Source organism: Panthera uncia (assembly GCF_023721935.1).
Source record: "Panthera uncia isolate 11264 chromosome B2 unlocalized genomic scaffold, Puncia_PCG_1.0 HiC_scaffold_24, whole genome shotgun sequence".
Lineage (NCBI taxonomy): Eukaryota > Metazoa > Chordata > Mammalia > Carnivora > Felidae > Panthera > Panthera uncia.
In genome coordinates, this window is record NW_026057580.1 from 7,279,153 (window position 1) to 7,301,967 (window position 22,815).

General features: G+C 50.1%; 1 protein-coding gene and 1 long non-coding RNA gene across 2 annotated transcripts in view; one reads left to right on the forward strand and one right to left on the reverse strand.

The window, feature by feature from the left end:
- The window catches only part of LOC125938329 (uncharacterized), a 48,299-nt gene that overhangs the window by 18,960 nt on the left and 6,524 nt on the right, over positions 1-22,815 (forward strand). The gene's annotated exons all lie outside the window — the stretch shown is intronic.
- Positions 1-22,815, reverse strand: part of SCUBE3 (signal peptide, CUB domain and EGF like domain containing 3) — a 34,200-nt gene that overhangs the window by 8,769 nt on the left and 2,616 nt on the right. Inside the window, exons 2-7 of the mRNA XM_049653400.1 lie at positions 12,019-12,141; positions 10,917-11,042; positions 8,138-8,272; positions 6,429-6,554; positions 6,129-6,245; positions 1,190-1,306 (exon numbers count right to left, since the gene is read on the reverse strand). Coding sequence (XP_049509357.1) covers positions 1,190-1,306; positions 6,129-6,245; positions 6,429-6,554; positions 8,138-8,272; positions 10,917-11,042; positions 12,019-12,141 — 744 coding nt within the window. The remainder of the gene's footprint in view (positions 1-1,189; positions 1,307-6,128; positions 6,246-6,428; positions 6,555-8,137; positions 8,273-10,916; positions 11,043-12,018; positions 12,142-22,815) is intronic.

Below are 22,815 nucleotides of genomic sequence, written 5' to 3' on the forward strand. Positions count from 1 at the left end.
CGGCAGGAGGACCTCCAGGAGAGCCAGTGAGGCTGGGTAGCTGATGGGGGAGGGGCAGGGGCCAGGCAGGGGGCTGGACTGGGAGGTCTGGAGAGGCTCAGGCCTGAGGCGGCTTTCAGCACTAGGAAGGGAAGGAGGGGGGGGGGGGCGGGCAGTGAGCAGCTTCCTTCCTGAGGTCAAGTTCCCCAAGCTGGTGGCAGACAGGACCCAGGCTATTCACCCTTACTTGGGGGAGGGGGCAGAGAGGGCAGTCTTCCACTTCACTCTTAGCATACCTGTCAACAGTCCTTCCCAGCAGGAAACCTCTCAACTCTGGCTGTCTGACCTGCTGCCCCAGCCCTCCCCGTCTCCCCATCCTTTCTGCCAGCTGTTGGGCCAAAAGACACAAAGAAGGAGCTCAGTCCTCTTTCCAGTCCTCCTTGTGACCAGGGGACACAGACCTGATGAATCATTATTTTCAGTATGGCTACTCTTCCTTTTTCCTCCCCCACTCCACCTTTCTCCCAGACCTGGCTAATTAAAAGGAGGGGAAATAGGATGGACAACATGGGAAATTATACCATAATGATAACTATCATTTGTCAGGTACTGTTCTAAGTACTTAATATATAATCTTTATATAACTGATCTAATCCTTACAACAAGTGCCATTTTTATAGTGGAACTGAGGCACAAAGACACTAAGTAACTTGCCCAGGATTGCAGAGCTGGGATCTGAACCCAGGTAACCAGTCTCTAGCCTCAGTGCTTCCACTGCTACCCTATTCTCCCTCTGACCAATATAGCCTTCCCAGTGGGAAGGTCTGGGGGAATGTGGGTTATGAAGGTTATGGAACACATCTGTGACCTTGTACACACATAGCCAGGGCTCAAATATCCTTCTAGACCCAGGGACAAATGAGAATAACATGTTCATTAACCAAGAGGGCTAGGGACCCAGAGCAGGATAGAAATGAGAGTAAGGAAAACAAGGTAGGGTGTGGGCAGCGGGCACTAAGGGACTGGCTGGACTTTTGTGCCCCTTGAACTGAACTGGGAAAGGTGGACAAGAGACAAGCCTTAGCCATGCTCCTAGTTCTTTCTAATCAGGATAGCCTCCAGGGGGTTGAGGTCCTATAATAGGTACTAGATCTCTGATCCCAGCCTCAGCCCCCTCACCCCTATGCTCTGGTCCTCTGAGAGCCCTTACCTTTGCACGTCTTCCTGTCTGGCTGCAGCATGAAGCCCACAGGGCAGCTGCAGTGGACACCCGTCGCTGCATCGTGGCACTTACTGTCACAGCCCCCATTGTTGACAGCACAGGTCTCTGTTTAGGAGGGAGGTGGGGGATGGTAATGGGGTTATTGGCTTGGAGGAGTCCCAAACTTAAGGGTAGTAGAGAGTGCAGAGGCCTGAGGGAAGGCCTGAGCTGCCTCCCTGTGCTTTAGAAGGAGCACTCAGTGAAGGCTCCCAGCCCCCTTCCTCCCATGGCTCCCAGCCCCCAGCCCCTCACAAGTGCAGCCAAGCAGTCCACTTCCCTGCCCCCTACTTGATTGAAACAAGGTGGACAGCAGTGAGGCAGGTACAAGCCAGAGCTGTCAGGCAGGAATGTGCTGAGGGGGTGGAGGAGGTGGAGACGGGAGGGTGCAGGGAGGGATGGGAGCTAAGTAAGGGTGGTTCTCAGCCGCCAGGGAACAAGAAGGGACAGATAAAAGTTTCCTCCTCTTTCCAGTGACTGTCTCTGTGGTGGTTGGGGGGGGGGGGGGTCATAGTGGGGCAATCTTGGGAAGAGTGAACCTAGTGATTCTGGAGATAGCTGAGGGATTGCCCAGCTGTCTTAAAAAAAGATCCCAGTTCCAGGCCTGACTGCTCATCCTCAGAGGAGAGGCACATATTTGGTCATATCCCAGCCCCTCCCCAGCTACCTCCCAACTCCTCCCAAACCTTCCTTTTAGTTCCAGATGGAGATAAGCTGGATGTTCTGTTGTTGTTTTTCTTTCCTAATGGGGAGAGATTGTCTAGGTAGGGGAGGGGGCCAAAAGAGAAGAAGAATTCGGAGGAGGAGGCAGGGTGTAAGAAAGTAGGTGAAAGAGTTAGAGAACCTCAGAGCTAGGTCTCTTCTATTGCCCCCTCTTGACTGGTAAGACTCCTTTGCTGAGGGGTCAGAATAGAGGGAGTATGGATAGGTCACTCTCCCTATTTTCTGCATTCTGCAGGACATAAACAAGTTTAAACTGCAGCTCAGGAGAATGAGTTGAGCCCAGGGAAAAACCATCAGTTCAAATAGTGCAAGACCCCTCCCCCTTCAGGGACTCTGGAGGAGGTGTGGGCCATCCTCTGGGGGCCCTAGAATTCTCCCATTGGAAAGACAGAATCCCAAACCCTCTCCTGGGGAAGAAAGGAGAGTGGTTCTCCAAATCTGGGGAACTGAATGAGAAAAGCACCAGAGAACTATCATCTTCTTAAATCTTTGACTCCTAAAACTCAGGTCCAACACTTGTCACCAAGGAGACCACCAAAGCAAGGGTTCCAGAAGAAGCCCAACCCTGCCTATGGGTCCCTGATCATGCCCCAGTTATTCAAATGCCCAGGTCTGGGAGCAGCCACAGTGGGATCTCTTGTGTGCCACTTACACCTTAGTCTCCTGAAGTTCCCCAAGACCATGGGAGAAACCTGGGAGGGGATGTTGAGTTCAGGCTCCAAGCCTAGCCATTCCCCCCAAGAGTGCTCTTAGTAGAAGGAGAGGTGCCCTCAAGCCCTGGAGCAGGGAGAGGGGAACAGATCCTGTGCTAAGACTAGGTAGGTTCTGAGGGATCCAAGGTGAGGAGCAGCAGAGCTGGCACAACACACATCTCGGGTCAGACGAGGAAGCTGGGTACAGCTGCCCTCCCCTGCAGGGCAGCATTAGCTAGGGCAGGGTTGAGGCGGCAGGATGGCACAGCCTCAACCCTTTGCTCTTCAGGTTGCAGTATGAAACCACAGTTTAATCTGTGCTGACTCTGTGCCAGGCACTTACTAGATGCTCTGCACACACTGTCTCAATCATCTCAGCAACCCCAAAGGAGAAAACTCTTATTCTCCCTGTCTACAGAAGAGTAAACTAAGGATCAGAGAAGAAAGTAGCTTGCTTGAGGTCATATGGTTAGAAAGTGGCAGAGGCAGGATTCAAACTCAGGTCAGTCTGAATTCAGATGTCATGCTTGTACCCATTATGGTGGGACAGAATGGCGAGTGATGCTGGGGCTGTGAGCTGGTGTGGGGGGAACCCAAGGAAGCAGCCTCAAGGAGGGATGGCATCTAACTCTATCCCACCCCTAACTCAGCCACCTAGTGGGCACAACGGGTAAGATGGAGCTGCTGGGTTTTTTGCTGTGTAGAAGGCAGAGAGAAGGGAGGGGGCAGATGGTTGGGAACAGGTGAGGTGTTAGAAGGTGGGTGAGGGAGAAGGTGGGAGGAGGAGAGAGCAGGAGAGGAGGACAGTGACAGGAACAAAGAAAGACAAAACCAACACGAAGGCTCCTGGGCCAGCTCTTGGGGACTCAGGTTTCCTGTCACCCAATGGGCCCAGTACCGAGACTGCAGGGGAACCCTGCTAATAGGCTAGAGTCCAGTCAGGCCGGGCCCAGTGGGCATGCGGTTAGTGGGAGCCCCAGCGGGTTAGCCCTTCCCCTAGCAAGCCAGTGAGAGCAAGCAGAGAGAGCAGACATATTTACCATTAGAAACGGCCTGAGGGGGGATGTGCTGCTCTAGCCGCCTTTCCCCTGTTTGACATTGTAAAAAAGCTGTTTAGATGCTGGGCAGGAGCCACTGTGGCCCACTGTGCCCCAGCCCCCTCCCCACCCTCCTCCTCCACCCTGTAGACCCAAACCACTAGCCCCAAATGATGAGCCCTGAGACTGCTATGCTTCATTCCCCAGCCTTGTCCTGCCTGGTATCCTCAAAGAAGCCAGGCTCCCACCAGGTGACTGATGGGAAACAGAGTCTCAGAGAGGGGCAGTCATGGGCCCAGTACCACACAGCATGCCAAAGGCAGAGCTGGGATGCAATCTCAAATCTTACAAGCTGCCAAATCCCAAAGGGGCCCACCCTTTCTGCTTAACTGTACTGCCCTCTCAGTCTCCCCACTAAATCTGAATGTCTTGGTGGCCCCAAACAATGATGTTTCCTCCTACCAGGGCTGGGGAGAAACATGAGATCAGGGCAAGGCAAAATAAGTAAGTTCTGTTGGAGAAGAGGGAGAGGAACTCGGGAAGGACATAGCCATGAACCCTAGGACTTCCTCCTTTGCTCTCTTCTGCCTCACTTGGCCATGGTCCAGAAGACAGAATGGGTCTTGCATTAGAGAAGAGCTCAAGCTTACAAGGGGGTATTTTCCAAATCAGCCATGCTCAGGACGATCTGAACAGGGGGACACCAGAGGGGGATCTGGCCCCACATTCATGGGTCCCGAGCTCTGTCCTGACACATGCAGCTTTTCTTTGGGGACTGCATGCAGTTTCTTTTGGGAGACTCTGGGGATGTGTGAGTGTGTCCAGGGGATGGTGGAGGGTTTAGGAAGCAGAAGATTTAGGCTTAGGAGGAAAAAGATGAAAGGAGCTGGAACAAACCAGCCAGGAGAAGGTGACAGGAGGACCTAAAAATGTTCTAGGGTCTTTGAAGAGTTAGTTCAGAGGGAAACGTGTAGCAGGAGAGGGTTTAATTAAAGAAGTTTAGAACTGTGTGTACAAGTCTCTGAAGCAGGTACTTGAAGGACCCCTTTAAAAAAAAATTTTTTTTTTAATGTTTGTTTATTCTTGAGAGTGACAGACAGACAGACAGAGACAGAGCATAAGTGGGGGAGGGGCAGAGTGAGAAAGGGAAACAGAATCTGAAGCAGGCTCCAGGCTCTGAGCTGTCAGCACAGAGCCCGATGCAGGGCTCAAACCCATGAACCGTGAGATCATGACCTGAGCTGAAGTCAGATGCTTAACCGACTGAGCCACCCAGGCGACCCTTTGAAAGACCCTTTTAGCAGCAGCATCTGCTCCCCTGTTCTCATGTCTGGGGGTTAAGGCAGTGCTGTCTGCAGAGATGGGCCGGGTCTCTGGAGTGAGATGGGGACAGTTTGGTTCTGAAGGTGAATATCATGTCTGTAACAAATACACAGAGTGACTGTGTTCACACCTCCTCACCCTCAGCATGTTGTAGCCCATGAGATGAATGGCATCTGTTGGTGCCCACAGACCAAACTTGCCCTTGCCTGGCTCAAGACACAGCCCTTCTCCCTGCCCAAACTCTTCTCTTTCACCTCCCACTTCTCCAAAGGGACACCCTGTCCCCGTTGTGTTTCTCAGCACTCTGTGAGCACACAGTAATCGGCCTTCACAAAAGACCTAAAGGCATAAGGCATTAGGAATTAAACATCAGGAACTAAGGAATTAAGCTCATTTCTGGTACCTGAAAGTATGTGAGGGAAGGCCTAGGAATTCAGGAAAAGGGATCCAGGTGTTAAGAAGGCCCCGGAGCAGGGCAATAGGAATGGAAGGCTGGAGCTGGTGGGGAAGTGAAGGGCTACAGGCAGAGGTGAGAGAGTACCACTGAGATGTGGAGGAAACAGGAGGAAATGAGGGCTAGGGTAAGGGCAGTGGACAGGGGGACACAGCACAGGCAGGAAGAAGAAACCTGGAGTCAGGAAACCCCATTTGTCAGTTCCGGGATGGTTGTTCCAGAAGAGAACACTCCCTGCCACCCTCAGTTCCAGAGTGGGGACAGTGGGCTGTGACAGCTCCCATCTTACCACACTAGTCAACCAGGGCCTTTGGTCAGGCTTTCCCAGCTGCATTGCCCCAGCTCTCCTCCCCTTCTCGGGCACAGCCTTGGTCAACAAGCACCTCTGCTAATTAGTCCCAGTTTGACAACACTTTCTCCTGCATAAAGAGGATGGTGGGGCTCCAGGGGTGGGGCAGGAGAACTAATGGGTCAGGGAGGAGAAGAGGGTGAGCCCTGCGATCTCTCAGAGTCATCCCTCACTAGACCTGGCCTCGTCTGGGTCTTCAGTACACTCACCAGTCATTCTGTGCCCAGCACCTGGGTCCCATGCGTTCCCCCTCCCCTGGTTCCCAACCCCCACTCCCAGCACAGGTGGCCTTGAGTTCACCAGCCTCACCCACCGATGCATGTCTTCCCGTCGGTATGGAGCACAAACTTGACATGGCAGCCGCACCGGGGACCCTGCTCTGTGTCATCGCACGTGTGCTGGCAGCCACCATTACCATAGTTGCATGTCACTGTGCAGAGAGGGCAGGAGGCCTGTCAGCTTGCTTTTCCTTGGGTGCCACATATCTGAAGACTGACTCTCATATCTAGTTGCCTCTCCCATGCTCCCTTTTCCTCCCACCTCTTGCTGCTGAGTCCCTACACCCTTCCTCTTCGTTGCTTCTTCTCCCCAACGACCATCCCAATTATCTCACATTTACAGTCCCGTTGGTTCTTGGTGAGTTCGAAGCCAGGGCGGCATTCACAGGCAATACCCCCTTTGGGTGTCTCCCGGCAAATGTGAGCACAGCCATGGTTCTTGTTCATGCAATTCATTCCTTCTAAAAAGGAAGAGGAGGGAGGTGAGTGCTTTATATCCCTGAATGCCTAGTGGAAGAGGAACTAGTGGGGTAGCTGGGGCCTAGGAAATTGAGAGAATCCACTGGGGCTGCAACACAGACAGGAGACACCAGTCCCTGTCCTGCGCAGAGCTGGGTGCTAATGAGCCATTCTTAGTTATGTATAGGTATTGATACCCAGCCCTCCAAAACCCTGCACGAGCACCCTCTCCTGGAGACAACAAAAAAGTAGTGTCTAATAGTTACATATTAGTGGATTTAAGAAGGACCCAGAAAAATAAAAAACATCTCTTGGGGCATCTGGCTGGCCCACTCAGTGGAGCATGTGACTCTTGATCTTGGGGTTGTGAGTTAGAGCTCCGCATTGGGCTCTTTGCTGTCAGCATGGAGCCTGCTTCGGATCCTCTGTACCCCCTCTCTCTGTCCCTACCCCTCTTGTGTGTGCATTCTCTCTCTCTCTCCCTCTCTCTCCTTCTCTCCCTCTCCCCCTCCCTCCCTCTCAGAAATAAACATTTTAAACTGTTAAAAAAAAAAAGAAAAAAACTTACGGGGTGCCTGGGTGGCTCAGTTGGTTAAGCATCCGACTTCAGCTCAGGTTATGATCTCATAGTTCATGGGTTCAAGCCCTATGTCGGGCTCTGTGCTCACAGTTCAGAGCCTGGAGCCTGCTTCAGAGTCTATGTCTCCCCCTCTCTTTGCCCCTCCCCCACTTGCACTCTGTCTGTCTCTCTCTCTCTCTCTCAAAAATAAACGAACATTAAAAAAAAAACTTTAAAAAACTCAAAAAAATAAAAGTAAAATCTTTAAAACAAACAAACATGATTTCTCCTCAAAGAGCTTTCAGTCCAACTGGGAAGAAGATAACAATGTGAGTGGGAAGAAATTGGTACAGATTTTTTACTATAGAAATTACTATAACATTTGCTTTAAAGTAAACTCTGTGCCCAATGTGGGGCTCCGACTCATGACCCGTGATCAAGAATCACATGCTCTACCAACTGAGCCAGCCAAGTACCCCTAATTACTATAAGATTTTATTCAACAAATATTTATTAAGCTCCCACTGCACGCAGAGCAGTGTATTAGGTTCCGGAGATACAAAGATAAATTAGACATAGTCCCTGCCCTCAGGGATGTCATAGTCAGGGTTGTGGGGGGGAGGCTGCATCACAGAAATAGACAATAGTATTCCACTATTCCTGCGTCACCCTCCCTATCCAATTCAAGGAATAAGGCATTGGTGAGCCCATCAGATAACAGCAGCTTAGAGCCCAGCCATCTATACTTAGGCACGACATCCACCTTGGGTCTGACACAGAGGATGCCCCATAGTAACCTCAATCCCACACTGATCCCAACCCCAGATGGATTCCCCCAGATTTTGCTCCAGCACAACATCTGTCTATGGAGCCCTTAGGATGTGATGGGTTGAGGGACAAGAGAAGAAGGAGCTAGTGGGGTTGAGAATAGAGGATGAGACCCAGGAGGTCCTGAGGGAAAGCTCCCCAGCAGGTAGAGAGAAGCCTGGGAGTGCAGGGATGGGACCTCTCAGGTCATGGGCTGACCTTCTGGCCGCTGGATGCAGGTGTGCTGGTTGTCGCTGAGGAAGAAGCCCTCCCGGCAGTGGCACTCATAGCTGCCCATCATGTTGACACAGCTCTGCTGACAGCCACCATTGCCCTCGGCACACTCGTCCACATCTGTGTAGGATAGGTGGTTGGTGAGGCCATGGGGTGCAGGCCGGCTCCAGAGTATGCCCTGAGACTTCAGCACCAAGGGCTGAAACAGTCTTAAGAATTTAGCACACACACTTCCCGACTCTAATTCAGCACCCAGCCTCAGGCCAGCAAGTTCTCACCCACTCATCAGCTAATGTTTCACTGTTTTTGAAGAGGCCACCTAAAGACGGCAGAGCTGGGGAGCTAAACAGGTGGAGAGGGGACATTTAAACCTGGCTCACTTAGGTGAAGACTTGCCTCCCTTTCACTCACTTGTCAGAATTGGGTGTGAAGCCAGGGTAAGAGACACAGAGGTGAAAATAAAGATGGAGACTGGTCAGGAAGAGAAATGGGCAGTTGGTGGCAGCCAGGGAATGAGAGAACCTGGGATCTGATTCTAAGCGCAGGCAGAACTATGGCCATGGTGCTGAGGTCTGAGGGGCAACAATGGGTAAAGGCAGCAAGCCTCAACTCCTCGCAGGGCAGGGACCATTTTTGTGGACAGGCTACAGCCCCATCCTTCCTCTCCTCCCTCCCCATGCCTGGGCTTGCTGCCATAGTCCCTAGCCTTTCTCCTATTTTGGTTTAACAAAACAGTCTGGTAGCTTGGCAAGGAGGGATGGGAGGAGAGCTGCCAGGCCACACCCTAATCACCACCCCAAATCACCACCCTCAGGTCCCAGAGCTAAGCTTATTTTGGGGCTCTCACTTGAATGCCTTGACTCCCTCTCTGTGCTACCTACTGCTCTCCCAAGTCCATAGCCCTTCTCTGTCTTCCTTGGCCCAGGAGGCATCAGGGAGATTGGTCTCCAAACAGAGGAGCTGGAATTAGAGCTCCTGAGGCCCTCAACTGCTCCTCTCTTCCCATCCTCTCTGCTGATCCCTGAAACCCTGTCCTTTCCCCCATCTGGCCAAGGGCAGAGGGGCACGGATCCAGCAGGCTCCTGCCTGAGAGGTATACTTTCCTTTGCCTTATTCCTGTCCCTTCCCCTTCTGTCACTACACCCCTGATTTCTCCCCATCCGTCTTCCACTGTGGCCCATCCTACATTCCATCCTTCCATATGCTCCCTTCTAATCCAACCTTATGACTTTGCTGCTCTAGCCAAGTTCTTTCCTCCAATTCTCAGTGGAGAAACAGACCTGGGGCATGGATGACTTAGGGTTCCCCTAAAAGCCAAAGGAAGAGTTGAGGCTTTGAACCCCAACCCTGGGGTTAGGGTTAGGTAGACCTCTGCTCCCTCTGACCTTTCCATACCTACTCATTCTCTTATCCCTCTGGCTAGTTTCCCCCCAAACACAGGGAAATAAGACTTGGTGAGAATCAGGGGCCTAGAAAGGTCAAAGGCAACCAATCACCAGAAGCTAATGTTTCCGGTCCTGCAGGAAACTCTCTGTCCTGGTCAAAGTGTCACAGCTTCTCTTTCCAAAGGAGTCCCCAAAGAGGTCCTCACAAATAACTGGGCGGAAAAGTGAGGTCCTTCCCTGTAGCTACAGTGGTGGGAGAGGTGGCCAGGGCTGGGGGGGAAGGGCCCAGCAGGAATCAGGATGTAAAGGCCCGGGTTGGGAGTAGAAGCATGTAAGCCTGGTCCAAAGATGGAATGTGACTGGGTTTAGAGGCAGCTCTGTAGCAAGGAGGCTCTCAGACTAATAGAACGTCAGATAATTCACTGGTTTGGTCAGTTGGGGAAGGAGCCTAGCTGCTTTTCTGGGCATCATTCCTCTTACTTCTCTTCCTTTCCTGGTCTTCTAGTCTTCCAGCCTCCTATTTTTGTTCTGACAGCAGAGAGGAAGAATTTGGAAAAGGACCCCTGGCTTCACATCTCAATTCCTGTTCTGCTATGGGCTTCAGTTTTTCTGCTTGGGGAAGAATCTGACATGGTCCCAGTAATTTTCCAAAAAGATGTGAGACCAAAGTTGAGTTTAGTGCCCTAGAGATTCTCCTATCTCTGCTCCAGCCCATGGGACAAAGATCAGCTGAGATTGAGGCCTAAGAAGTGAGGAGAGGGTGAACTTGGGAGATTGCAGGATGAGCTGGGAGAAAACCAGCCTTAAGGGCCAGAGGCTTCCCAGGGCCAGGGAAGAAGCATCATCATCATCACCATCATCACCATCATCATCAACAACAACATTCCTCCCATGTATCGAACATCTACTCTAAGGATTGTACAGGGCTCTTTATACATGTTGTCTCATGGTGATTCATGCAACAGCCTTTGAGTGGGATATTACCATCCTCATTTTAGAGATGAGGAAACTGAGGTTCCCAGAGATTTAGTTGATTTGCCTAAGGTCCCACAGATAGTAAGCAGGAGAGCAAGGATCTGGTGCAGCCAAATCACCTTCCACCATGCTCTGCTCTATATGGCTAAACCCACTATTGTCATCTTCTGACCCTTGCCCTGGGAGCACTTGCTAGCACCATCTCCTCTGCTGTTTTTCATCCAGCAGCAGGATTATTTCATCCTCAGTGCCCCGTCTCAAAGGGGAGACTGACCTTGTTCTCTATTTTGTGAGAATGCCACTTTCTGATCACCTTCCTCTTCTTGCCTGGGAACTGGGAAGTGCTGAAAACACCTCCTCCCCCACAAGACAGCCCCTGCCCACACCTCCTCTCCCTTGCTCACCCAGACAGTTGTGTCCATCATGTGCCAGGTGGAATCCATCATAGCAGGTGCATCGGTAATTTCCAGGGATGTTGACACAGTCATGCACACAACCTGCATTATCTTCTCGTTCACACTCATCCACATCTGTGAGCAAAGAGGATCTGAGGCAGCTGGACATGCCTCCCACTGTCCACCCCTGTGTTCAGCTTCGTGGTGGTTATATATGTGTGTGTGTGTATAACCTTCTCTGTGTGTGTTTACATAATTACTTTCATAGCCTGCAAACCATTTTGCATTTTACTATTTTTTATCTAAACTTAAGTCTTAAACATTTTCACGTCTCCCCCAGTCTTTCTAATTACCACTGTACATGGTTGCAGAATATTCCACTGTGTTGCCAAATCATAATTCATTAATCTATTCTCTATTGTTAGATCCCTTCCATTTATTTTACTATGGTAAATAATGCATTAAAGGACATCTCCTGTGTGTTATTTTCTTTGAATTTCCCTTGAGTAGGTTCCCAAGAATAAAATTTCTGGGTCAAAGGGCATAAATACTTTTTAAATTTCCTGCTGGTGTGACAAAATCACTTTTCAATTCATAGTGTCACCAAGAATTAACGAGTGTACCTTGTCCGCTAAAGTGTTACCAACACTGAAGGTCGTAAATTTAAAATAACATCTCAAGACTGCTTTAATTTGCATTGCTTTAATTATGAGGGGGGAAGAATGTGTTTGTTTATGGTATGAAATTCCCTTGGGGTAAACTGTTCTCATCCTGTGGGTATGGTGTAAGGGTCTAAAGATGGAGGTTCCAATGTCAGGGAGCCTCAGGCCTCAGTCCTGTGATCCTGATCCCCCCCCACCCCCACCCCGCCCCCCGCCAAGCTGTGAGACCGTGAACTATTCCCAGCAGAACCTCAGCTAGGCTATATGGTGCCTTTGAGCAAATGAGAAAATGGTGCCCTCTCTGGGAAAAAAAGTAGCTGGCCACCACTCCCAAGCCTGCAGGGACTGCAGGCCTTACTGTCCTGCACAGTGTGGCTAACTCTGGGCAGTGGCACCCATTTCCACACTCAAGCAGGCCCCCCCTCCTCCAGGCACCCTCCCCGCCTCACCTTTGCAGTGTTTACCATCCCCTGTGTAGCCAGACTTGCAGATGCACTTGTACGACCGTGGGGTGTTCTGGCAGATAGCATCAATGTGGCAGTTGTCGGTCCCCTCCACACATTCGTCCACATCTGGCAGGGGCAGAGGAGGCATTTGAGACCCTCTGTCAGTGCATTCCAAGGGGTGTCTTGAAGGTGGTTCCCTAAGGGCAAAATCCCTTCTCCTCTAATGTAGAGACCGTGACCCCTCCAGAAGCAGGTGCTCTTCCACACCCTTCTGATTTCAGAGTGGGCTGACTCTGTAATTTCAGGAATTCAGAAAGAGCCCCCACTCCCCTCAGAAATACTTAATCCACAATGACAGCTAAAATTCCATCATTTGAAACACTTCTCTTTGATTGAAAAACAAACAAAAAACCCTTGGACTGGGTAGCACACTTACCTTGACTAGAAATGTTCAACTTAGCATGAATTAGTTTACCTCACTTCGGAGCAGGCTTAGAGGGAGGGGGAAGAGAAGAGGCATGGGGACAGTGGCCTCTGGAAAAGTGGCAGGGTCCAGCGGCCCTTGGTAATTGAGGGAAGAAGAAAGGAAGGAGAAGGGGCCACCTGAGAAATCCTCATCTGCCTCACAATTCTGCTTGAGACCAGGCCTGCTCCCACTTGCCCATCGTTGTGCGAAGAATCTTGAGAGGAAAGAAGTTCCATCCTGGAAGATTTCCCTCAGACCCTGTGCTGTCAACAGCAGAGGGACTGGGACCTGGCAGGGGCTGGTATCAGCAATCTGAAGCCTGATAAGTGGAGCCCTTGTGGCTGTCCAGTTGACTCAGGCTCATTAGTCTGCCTCCCTGAACTCTTCCCTCTAACCCAAGGTGTTCCTCTTGCTCCTGGCTCTCACTCTGGCACAAGGTGCTACTCTATTCACAGAGCTATGTTCAAGGAAGAAGCCAGCCAAGATCTAGCAAAAAAGAGGATGGTTCTGAAAGGACCTAGGAAAGAGAATCATTGATCGTCTTTGCGCAAAAGATTCCAACTTCTGAGGCAATATTTTGGTGTACATAAAGCTGAGCTAAAATATGGCTAAATGTTGCATTCAGTTGACAATGTTTTATAGGGTGTTTTTATGAAAGGTACTATACTGAAGGCCATGGAGGCTCAGCAGTGACTCGGCCCAGCCAAAAGGAGAGACAAATAAGTAATATGAAGCAGGGTGTGGTTGAGTGCCCCAAAGACATTAGAGAAAAGAGGAGGGGGTCCTCAACCCTGGCTACACATCATCAGAGTTAACTCCCTAGGAGATGCCCAGCACCATCCCCAGAGGTTCTGGTCAACTAGCCCTCAGTATTTTTCTAAAGCTCCCCAGGTGAGTCCAATGTGCAGCCAGGCCTGACCACCTCTGTTAAAAGGAAGATCAGAGGAGGAAGAGATTACTTCTAGCTGTGAACTGGGAAACCCAAGTGTATAAGTAGCAATGTGCGAATAAAGAAATGGGATTTGAAATCAAGACAGTGCATGGGGTGCCTGAGTGGCTCAGTTGGTTAAGCATCCTACTTCGGTTCAGGTCATGATCTGATGGTTTGTGGGTTGGAGCCCTGTGTTGGGCTCTGTGCTGACAGCTCAGAGCCTAGACCCTGCTTCAGATTCTGTGTCTTCCTCTCTCTCTCTGCTCTCCCCCACTCGTGCTCTGTCTCTGTTTCTTAAAAGTGAGTAAATGTAAAAAAAATTTTTTTTAAAGAAATCAAGACAGTGTAGAATTGCCTGGCTTTTGTTAAAATGCAGATTCTCAGGCCTTATCGCCAAGCTATGGAATCCAAATCCTTAAGGTGCTTGATTTATTTTTACTGCACCTGAGTGAGTGAGTGAACCAGTAACTGCTCTCAATTTATAGACACCCATGAGCCCTAGCTTGAAACAGTTAATTGTCTTCTGTTTTCGTATTTCAAGAAGTACTTCAGGGGCAAGGACTGAGGCTTCCTGAGGCTAAGAAGAGAACTGGAATTTGGAAGAGTGCCCCCAAACACCCTGCCTCAAATCTTCTGAGCTGCTATTCAGCTCTGCAATCTACCTTCCAACTCTCTTAGACTGCTCTGCAGTCAGCCGTGCTGGGTGATTCTAACTGCCGTAACTCACACTCTTCACCTCATTCAGGCTCTGTAGTCACGGTGTCTGCCAACTGGCCCACCCTGGGAACTCATTCCAAAGTGAAAGAACAGAGAAGGGGGGCATGAAGACTAGTTCATAAGAGAGGGCAAGAAGGAGCTCTGTAGAAAGTAAGAGCCTGCATGGAGTATCAGTTGGTTCAACTGATGGAGAATAAATGGTACTAAGAAATGTACTCTCATAAATAGAGCCTAAGCTCTGGAACCAGTCAGTCTCAGATTCAAATCCAGCTCTACCTCTCTAGGGAGGCTTTTCTGATTCTCTTATTTCTTTCTCTTCAAAATGGGGATAATACTGCTCATGAGAGTCTGCGAATAGTTGATAAGCTAATTTGTGTAAAGTACCTAATAACATGGCTGGTAAATAATATGTTCCCAATGTAGAGAAGCTGGTTCTGACAACAGGTACCCTAGGACTGTGCTGTCTATATGATGGTAGCCATGAGGCACATATGGCTATTTAAATTTAAATTAATTTAAAATTCTGTTTATCAGTTGCATTAGGCCAAATGCTCAATAGCCATATGTGGCTAGTGGCCGCCATCAGTGGACAGCACTTCCAACATCACAGGAAGTCCTATTGGAGCACTGCTCTCAGAATTAAGAAGGGGTACTCTTAGGCCCGGGGGGATCAAAAAACTTCCTGAGAAGTGGGATTCAAGTAGAGTTTTGGAGGTTGGATAAACATTTGACAGTCAGAAGAAAGAGGAGATTTCAAATGTGGCTAAATGTACGAAGAAAGACAAGGCACCCAGAGGTCCTGTCCTTATTGTCTGTCCCCGCATTTATACACACCCTCCATGGTAGGGAAAGTTTGGTGTGTTTTTTTTTTTTTTTAACTAATTCCAATGTTTGAATGGCCTAAGGCTTGGTTTATATATTCTTATTGGGTCCCTGGAGGAGGCGGGACTGGATGATTGATCACCCCCTCTTTGTGGTGACCCTTGTAAGTCTTCGAGGCTGGCATGGGGCACTGGACAATCCCAGTGGCTAATAATCATCCTGTCTGTCCTGCTTTGAGCCGTCTTCTGTTCTTGCCATCTCTTCCCCAGCAGCCAGCAGGGCAGTTTGGAACCCCATCTAGAAGCTCTCCCTCTGGGGCCATCTCAGAGGTACATGCCTATCTCTGAATCCCTGGGTGCTTCGCTGGAGTCTGCACCAGGCTCTCTGGGCTCTCAGTTCTTTCCTTTGCCTCCTGTTCCCTGCTAACTAGTACCAGAGTGCCCCCGGTGCTGATGGCAGCAAACCCAGGCTTCCTGGTAATGCCTTTAGACTCTTCCAGCACCTGGGCTTCTCCCACCATCCTACCCACAACCTCATCTCCCTGCTCAGAGTGCTTCTCCTTCTCCAGCAAAGAGTCTCTGCTCTGGAAGACTTTATCTCCTACCTACTCCCCCTACAACATCTAAGCCTTCTGCCCCTGTCCAAGCATTCACACACATCTCCTTCTTCACATTGGATATGCAGTCCTCCCTTTTCTAGCCATTCTGTTCCCAGCTTCCCAAATCTGGCTCAAAATGGTCTTCCCCAAAGCCCTTCCTGGTAAGCCCTATTCCTAAAGAGTTTCAGGTCCCAGAGGACTCCGTTTGCCTCGGCTCACTTGCTGCCATTGCTAAGTTGCTCTGCTAATGCTGAATGCCGTCTCGTCTGGCATGTTCAACTTTCCTCACTTGGCTGGTTATTCACTGAGGACAGGACCCTTCAACCATTTGAATGGAATCTTTCGAAGCAGTTCAGGCCTAAAATAGAGCTCTGAAATAGGGCCCCAAATTATATCCAGTGTCTCCTCCTTTTGCCAGTCCATTCTTTCAGAGCTCCCTTCACCACATCTGCCCACCCACAATTTGTCCATGCAGGGATCCCTTCAATACCCATGGGAATAGTCTCATTTCAGCTCTGAGGGTGCAAGTATTTTCTACCGACCTGACAAACAGTTGATGCTAGTTGGACATGGATTGGTTTAGACTGGTGATTCCTGACCCTGGCTACACACTGGGATTCCCTGGGGGCCTTTTTAAAAATACGGATATCTAGGCACTCTTCTAGACCAGCTGCATCTGGATTTCCAGGGTGAGGCTGGGCTGCTGTCCGTCTTCCTTTCCCAACTCAGATAATGTGAATAGATCATTTGCTTGACCTGGGAAGACACTGGGGGCAGCAAGATGACAGAGTGTTTGAGAAAAGGGTTTCTGGAGTGATACTGTGTCAGTTCAAATGCCAGTTCTACCAGTGTCTGTGTGGTCCTGGGCCAGCTTCTGAACTTCCCTGCTCCTTTCTCTGTAAATGGGAATTATAATGATAGTGCCTCCTCATGGGGCTGCCATGAACATCAAATTAGTTAATACTAATCAAGTATTTAGCGCTGCAGCACAGGCATATAGTAAGTGCTCAAAAAGGTCCGCCATTTTTATTCCTTCTCTCCAACTTTCTCTTCAGTATCATTTCTGAACCCATCTCTACTCCTCCCTTCCCCTTATCGAAGCCCCATTTCAGGCCTGGTGTGGGGAAATGCAGCACCGAGAGAGCATGTGATGGTACAGGGAACTTTGGAGCGACACAGCCTTGAAGGTACCTTCTCCACCACCTGCCCCACCCATGCTGGAAGCTGCCCAAGATGGAGGATGAAGTATATAAGAGGCCAGTTTTAACCAAAAAGCTGCTCTCCACAATCCTTTGTGATTGCTATCCATTTGTGCTTTTACCACCACCCCAGGTATGGGGCTGGATCAAAAGCTGAATTGGGGGAGAGTGGCAGCTGCAGAGATACTACAGATAAGACCTCCCTGCCTCACCCTCTCCTGGCATGAATGCATGGGTCTGTAACTGCAACAGCTTTCCCCAGCACCATCTGACATTTCTTCTGGATTTGCTTCAGCACCTAGCAGAAGGCTCCATAAACTCTGCTCAATATGGGGAGGACGGGTGGGATATGGGGTGGCGTACAAAGGAGGAGAGGGCAGACCAGAAAGGGTGGATTATTTGAACATAGGCAATCCTAAGATTCTCTTCTGAGGATGGGGAGTATATCCCAAAAGGAAAGCAGGAGGACCCTCAAGGAAACACTTCATCTACTTCAAAATTTGGCCCAAGTCCAGCTCAAGAATAACAACAAATGGAAATGAGCAGAATGCAGGCTGCAGATAAGCAGACACCCCTAGGGAAAACCTACCCACCTTTACATTACTACAGTAGTTACCCTACCATTCACAGCAGCTGGAGGTAGTGTGGGCAGATTGGCTGGGCCCAGTGAGAAGGTCCAAAGCAGCCTGCCTGGGGTCCTAATGTGCCCACCTGACTGACATCCTTCTTGCCCAGGCCAGGTTGGCCCAGGGTATTTGGGCTTAGTGCAGGCTCTCTGATCTCCTGACCAATCACTTGTGATACCCTTGCATGCTGCCTTGTACCATTATTTAACTTTTATTTAGTTCACATGTATTACCTTCCTCCTGAAGCCTTCCTGAGGCTGTGGCTTCCGAATCTTTGAAAGCCACATGGCTGCTAGAAGGGAGTTGAACATATTCATTCAGCCACTCAACAAATAATTATTGGGCATTTGCAACATGCCAAACACTGTGCCAGGAGCTGGGCATCCAGCTGTGAACAAGACAGAGTAATATACTTGAGGCATTCAGTAAATATTTGTAAAACAGATGGGTGGATGTATCGGCGGATAGATGGATGGATTGGTGGATAAGTGGATGAGGTCCATATTTGTGGCATCTTCTCTGTTCTATGTTACTACAAGGAAAAAGCTTTTTATCTTCCTGTGACCCCCCCTACTGTTCTAGGTGGAGAGCAGTCCTAGGAAATTTATCTTAAATTAAGGGTAAGGGGGTAGGAAACTCAGAGAAAGGAAGATACCCACTTAAAGGCATCCATTTGGTGATGCAGAGGCCAGAAGAGACTGGGACCAATGAATCCAGGGTATAGGAATAGGATCCATAGGCTCTCAGGGTCTTCAGATAGTATCTGGAGCTGCTCTGGTGTCTCTTCAGAACATCCTTATTCAATAGATGTTCTCCAGCCTCAGTGTTAACTAGCTCTTGATGACAGGGCACCAGGGTCTACTTGAGACCAGCATACTATTACTGCTCCTGGTTAGTTCTCTTAAACTTTTCTCCAGGTTAAGTAACATCCAAAGCAGAACCACCTTTGGCCATGACACCCTAACCTGCAGCCTGCACACACATACCTGTATGTGTGTACATGTACCCTACCTCTAGATCAAAAGGGCAACTCGGGAAACTGGTGGAGCCTGGCTTCCTAGCTATGGCTTCTCAGGCTGTCTTCCCGATTCGGAACTGGGTGGAGACTCTGTGACCTCAACTGGAGCCTGGGCCCATCCTCAGCCTGGGCAAAGTGTAGGCAGGGGCAAGAAAGGCCTGGAGAGAGTCCAGGAAATCATACAAATGACCCCAAAGAGAGGAGACAGAGCACTTTCTTCTTTTTATTTAAAAAAAAAAAAAAAAAAAGTAGGCTTCCTCTTATATAAGCTTAGCCTACTCAGCTGAAGAGCCAGGAAAAGAACTTGGTGCCTGGTGACTGGAGGAGAGTGGGGCTGACCTGAGAGCCTTATCACCATCAAGAGGCCTTGATGAGTTTCTCTCTGAGGTTCCTACCACCTTATCCCTAAACTAGCTCCTTGCTCATTTGAATGTACCCCACATGGACAATAATTTTCTCCTTTTCAGTGTGGACAGATGAAACCAACCCTGAGTCAGAGGCCTTCAGAGGCTGGGTTGGTAGGGGATCCTAGGGGGAGGGAGGAAAGAATAGAACACTGGAGAGACGGGGGCAGGGAGGCAGGTGGTGGGCAAAGGCAGGTTCCAGTTTCATGATTATCAGTCTGATCTCTTTAAACTGATGGAGAAAATAACGTAAACAACGATGATGTCAGATGATGCATAATTAGGTGTGCAGAGCTTTCACATACGTTATTTCACGTGGTCCTCAAATGGTCCCGTCTGTCAATACATAGATGGGGAACAAGCCCAGAGAGGGAAAGAGCAAACAGCTTGTGCAGAGCCAGACCCTGGGTTTTCTGACTCCTCATTCAGCACTTGCTCACTACGTGCTATTATCTATAAACACCTGAGGGAGTAATCCGTGCCTTAGTCATTGTGTCCCCCCCACCCCCCAACCCTGCCCCAACTCAGCACATGGTTCAGCATGAAGCAAGCATCTGATACATAACCATGGAATGGCCTGGAACTGACATCTGGATGTTCCTGGTAGGAAATCAGCAGTAGGCATGTGGGTGCCTGGAGGCTTTGGGCATGGGGGTAGCTGGAGGGAGGGCAGGGCTGAGTGGTGGGCAAGGAGGGAGGGCAGTGCAGTATGGTAGGCACAGACAGATGTGCAATGAGGAAGGGGTGGGCAGTGCGGCAGAGGGCAGGTGTCTCCTGCCCTTGGATTCACTATGCTGGGCCAAGCAGCTGGTTAGAAACAAAAACAAACACCAGGGATACAGGTTCCTGCTGTTAACAGCTTCAAACCGCCAGAGGAAAACTCCAAATAAATATAATTAGAAACTTGTAAAAACGTCCTCTCTGTAAACTTGCTCCCCAGGGTCTAGCCTTTAAGCTCCCCCTTTCTTCCAGTCCCCCTGCCCCCCATGTCCACATATCCCAACACTCTACCCTCACCCAGGGACTCCTTAGATCAGTTTCCTTATTCTGGATCTTCCCGCCAGCCTAGCAGCTCCTACCCAGGTTTTCCCTCAGCTTGTCACCATCAGTGACCAGATGTGGACAGCCCCTAGCTTGGGGCTCCAAAATCCAAACCCCACAGCTCTCTAGGGCTATGGTTACAGCCACAGGGAAACCATAGGTTAAGAGTGAGGGCCACAGTGCCCTATTTAGGAGTCATCTTTTCACCTATAGGGCCGAATCAGTGCATCCAATGGCAACTACAAAACAGTGCCTTGGTCTGAAAAGGGGAAAGTTGTCGAGGCTGGAGCCGAGTACAGAGGGCTAGTGTTGGAGCTGAGAATCTATGATGTAGGACCAAGGACTGGGGCCTAGGGGCCTTGCCCAGATAGTATTCAGTTCCCAGAATACAAACATTTCAGCTCCACTTTCCAATGTTGTTACACGCACGCGCAAACACACATTTGTTTTGCAGGGGCTATTTTGAGGGGGAAATACTCTACTTAAGGACAGAGAGCTATCAGGTACTTGTGGCCCCAGGAAACTGAGGTGGAGCAAGAAGGGAGGAGTAGCCAAGTGACAGACTCAGGCAGGGAGCAGTAGAGTAGGGTCCAGGGAAAAGATGGCCTGAGTGTCAGGTGAGAAGCCTGCAGAGGCCTGGCTGCAGGACCAAGGCTTGCTATAGTGTCTTCTGCCTTCAGCAGGAAGGATCTCAATGAGATATGCAGAATCTCAGAGCTGAAAAGGACCCTACTGATACTCTAGTCCATTTTACAAGTGAGGAAGAGAATTTCAGTTATTTCCTCAAAGGCCTCAGTCCTCAGGCTCTGTATCTACCAAAACCCACTGGCACCAAATGCCCCAGCACATGCCATTTGGAGCTGGCAGTACATGGCATGGCAGGAGAATGGCCCGTCTGGTGACAGAGGGGCCAACGGGGGAGAGGGGAGGGTCTATGCCCCCTCTTAGCCCAGGTGACTGTCTCCTGTACCCCTCAAACATCCCTGGGTTGGCAATTGTATCACTTTCGCCCCAAGGACGAACAGTCCCTGCTTCCAGACTCCTGTCTCATAACTGAGCCTGAAGAAGCTGTCCCCAGGTCTGGGCCTCTTGCGGGCACTGCCAGCCTCAGAGCAGCTCTGCAGTTTCCAGCCCTGACAGGGACTCTTTCTTACAAGTGGTCATGTGCTAGGGGTACGGGACGTCAAAGGAGGCCCACGCCCTGACACGTGGGGACCAGAACCGGGAGCAGGGACTGGGGTGAGTTCCGGCAGCGAGCCCCTCCACCTCCATCTTCTCAAGAGGGTCTGAAGCCATTCGTTCCCTTCCCCCACCCTCAATCCAAGGCACTGGACCAAGCCATTCCTCTTCTTTACTTCTCCAACGAAAACAAAACGCACACTGCCCTGCTTCCTTTTTCCTCTCACTGGAGCACTGCGCGCGCGCGCGCACACACACACACACACACACACACACACACACGCACGCGCGCGCACACACACACACACACACACACCCTGAGTCATGCACACGCACGCTCGCACGCCCCAGTGAACGCACACCTCACATTCCCAAACTCACACCCAGGGCCAGCTCCTTTTACAACAGGTCCCAGCCGCTCACATCTCAAACCGGTTCTCATGCTCTCAGATTCCTGAAGGTTTCAGAAAACAATCTCATTTAGGGGTTGCTGATAACTTTCTTCTTTCTCTGCCTGTAGTAATTCTGGCCTCCGTGTCTTCTGTTCCCCTCTCTCATTCCACCCTGCAGACACTCCAGGAGATGAGGGGGAAGAAGTAGAGAAGTTCTTCCCTGGCCCCAGCCTTTCCCCACCACCCTGGGGGACATGTCACTGAGAGAGGAAAGGTCAAAGGGATTCCTGAGGAATTTCTAAGTAGTCCACCCCCTTCTCCACCCTTCTGGAAAAATGGGAGTAGGGGGGGAAGACAGGCTTAGAAGCAACTGATCGAAGATCAGGCTCCAAGAGTGGGGACTGACTCTCTCTCTCTCCCCAGTATGGCCTGGATGGGGCACGGCAATAGCCGCTGCCGACGGGGCCACCCTCACCCGCTGACACGGTTATGGTTTTCATTTCATATTTTGGAGGGAGGGGCTAGGAGGAACAGTCCCCTCACTGTAAGAGCTGGCCACAGGAGCCTAGGGAAGCGGGGAGGAGAGGAAACAGCCACATTAAAGAGGAAGAGAGGGGTGGGGGAAAGAAAGAGAGAGACACACATACTCCCAGACAGAGACCCGGAGAGACGTACAGAGACAGAGAGACACTGTTTGCTGCCAGAGGAACGCTCTCAGTCCCAGGGATGGTGTTACTTGGAAATTCTAAATACAAGACTTTATCAAAAGTTTATCCCTAATGAAAAGAGAAAACAACCAGGTAAACTAAACGGCCAGGCTGGCTCTCCTGAGCCAGCCCTGGGGACAAGTTTTCCCCGGGAGGCCAGGAGACCTTTTCATTCAGCTGTAACTTGAGCCCTAAGCAAGGATTAGGTCTTTTTAACCACTGCTGCACCCCCCCCCCCAAAAAAAAAGCAAAGCAAATTAATGCTTTTAAGTTAACAATTATCTGGGTTATCCAGTCTGTCTACTTTAAAATACAGAGACAGGCACTTGAAAAACACTCAAAACCATGTACCTTCATGCTCACTCACTCGTAGTCACACAAGCTTACCCACCCACTCAATCCACACACAGTTCTCAAAGATACTAAAGTGTACATATCCACGCTTAATAACCAAATCACAGTAGACACTGACACCCAACTACATCACCTGTGGGTGAGCATGGTAAACTTCCCTCTCACACACACACTCACCTGTATACTCAGGGCTTCCTTCCTTGTCTCTCCCCATCCTCCCAATCCCTTTCCACTTTGGTTCTTTGGGAGGATGGAATCTCTGGAGAAAAGGCGCTTAAGTATAGTACCTGTACTCTACATATAAACACACACCCGCACACACATATACACACTACACCCAGAGGTA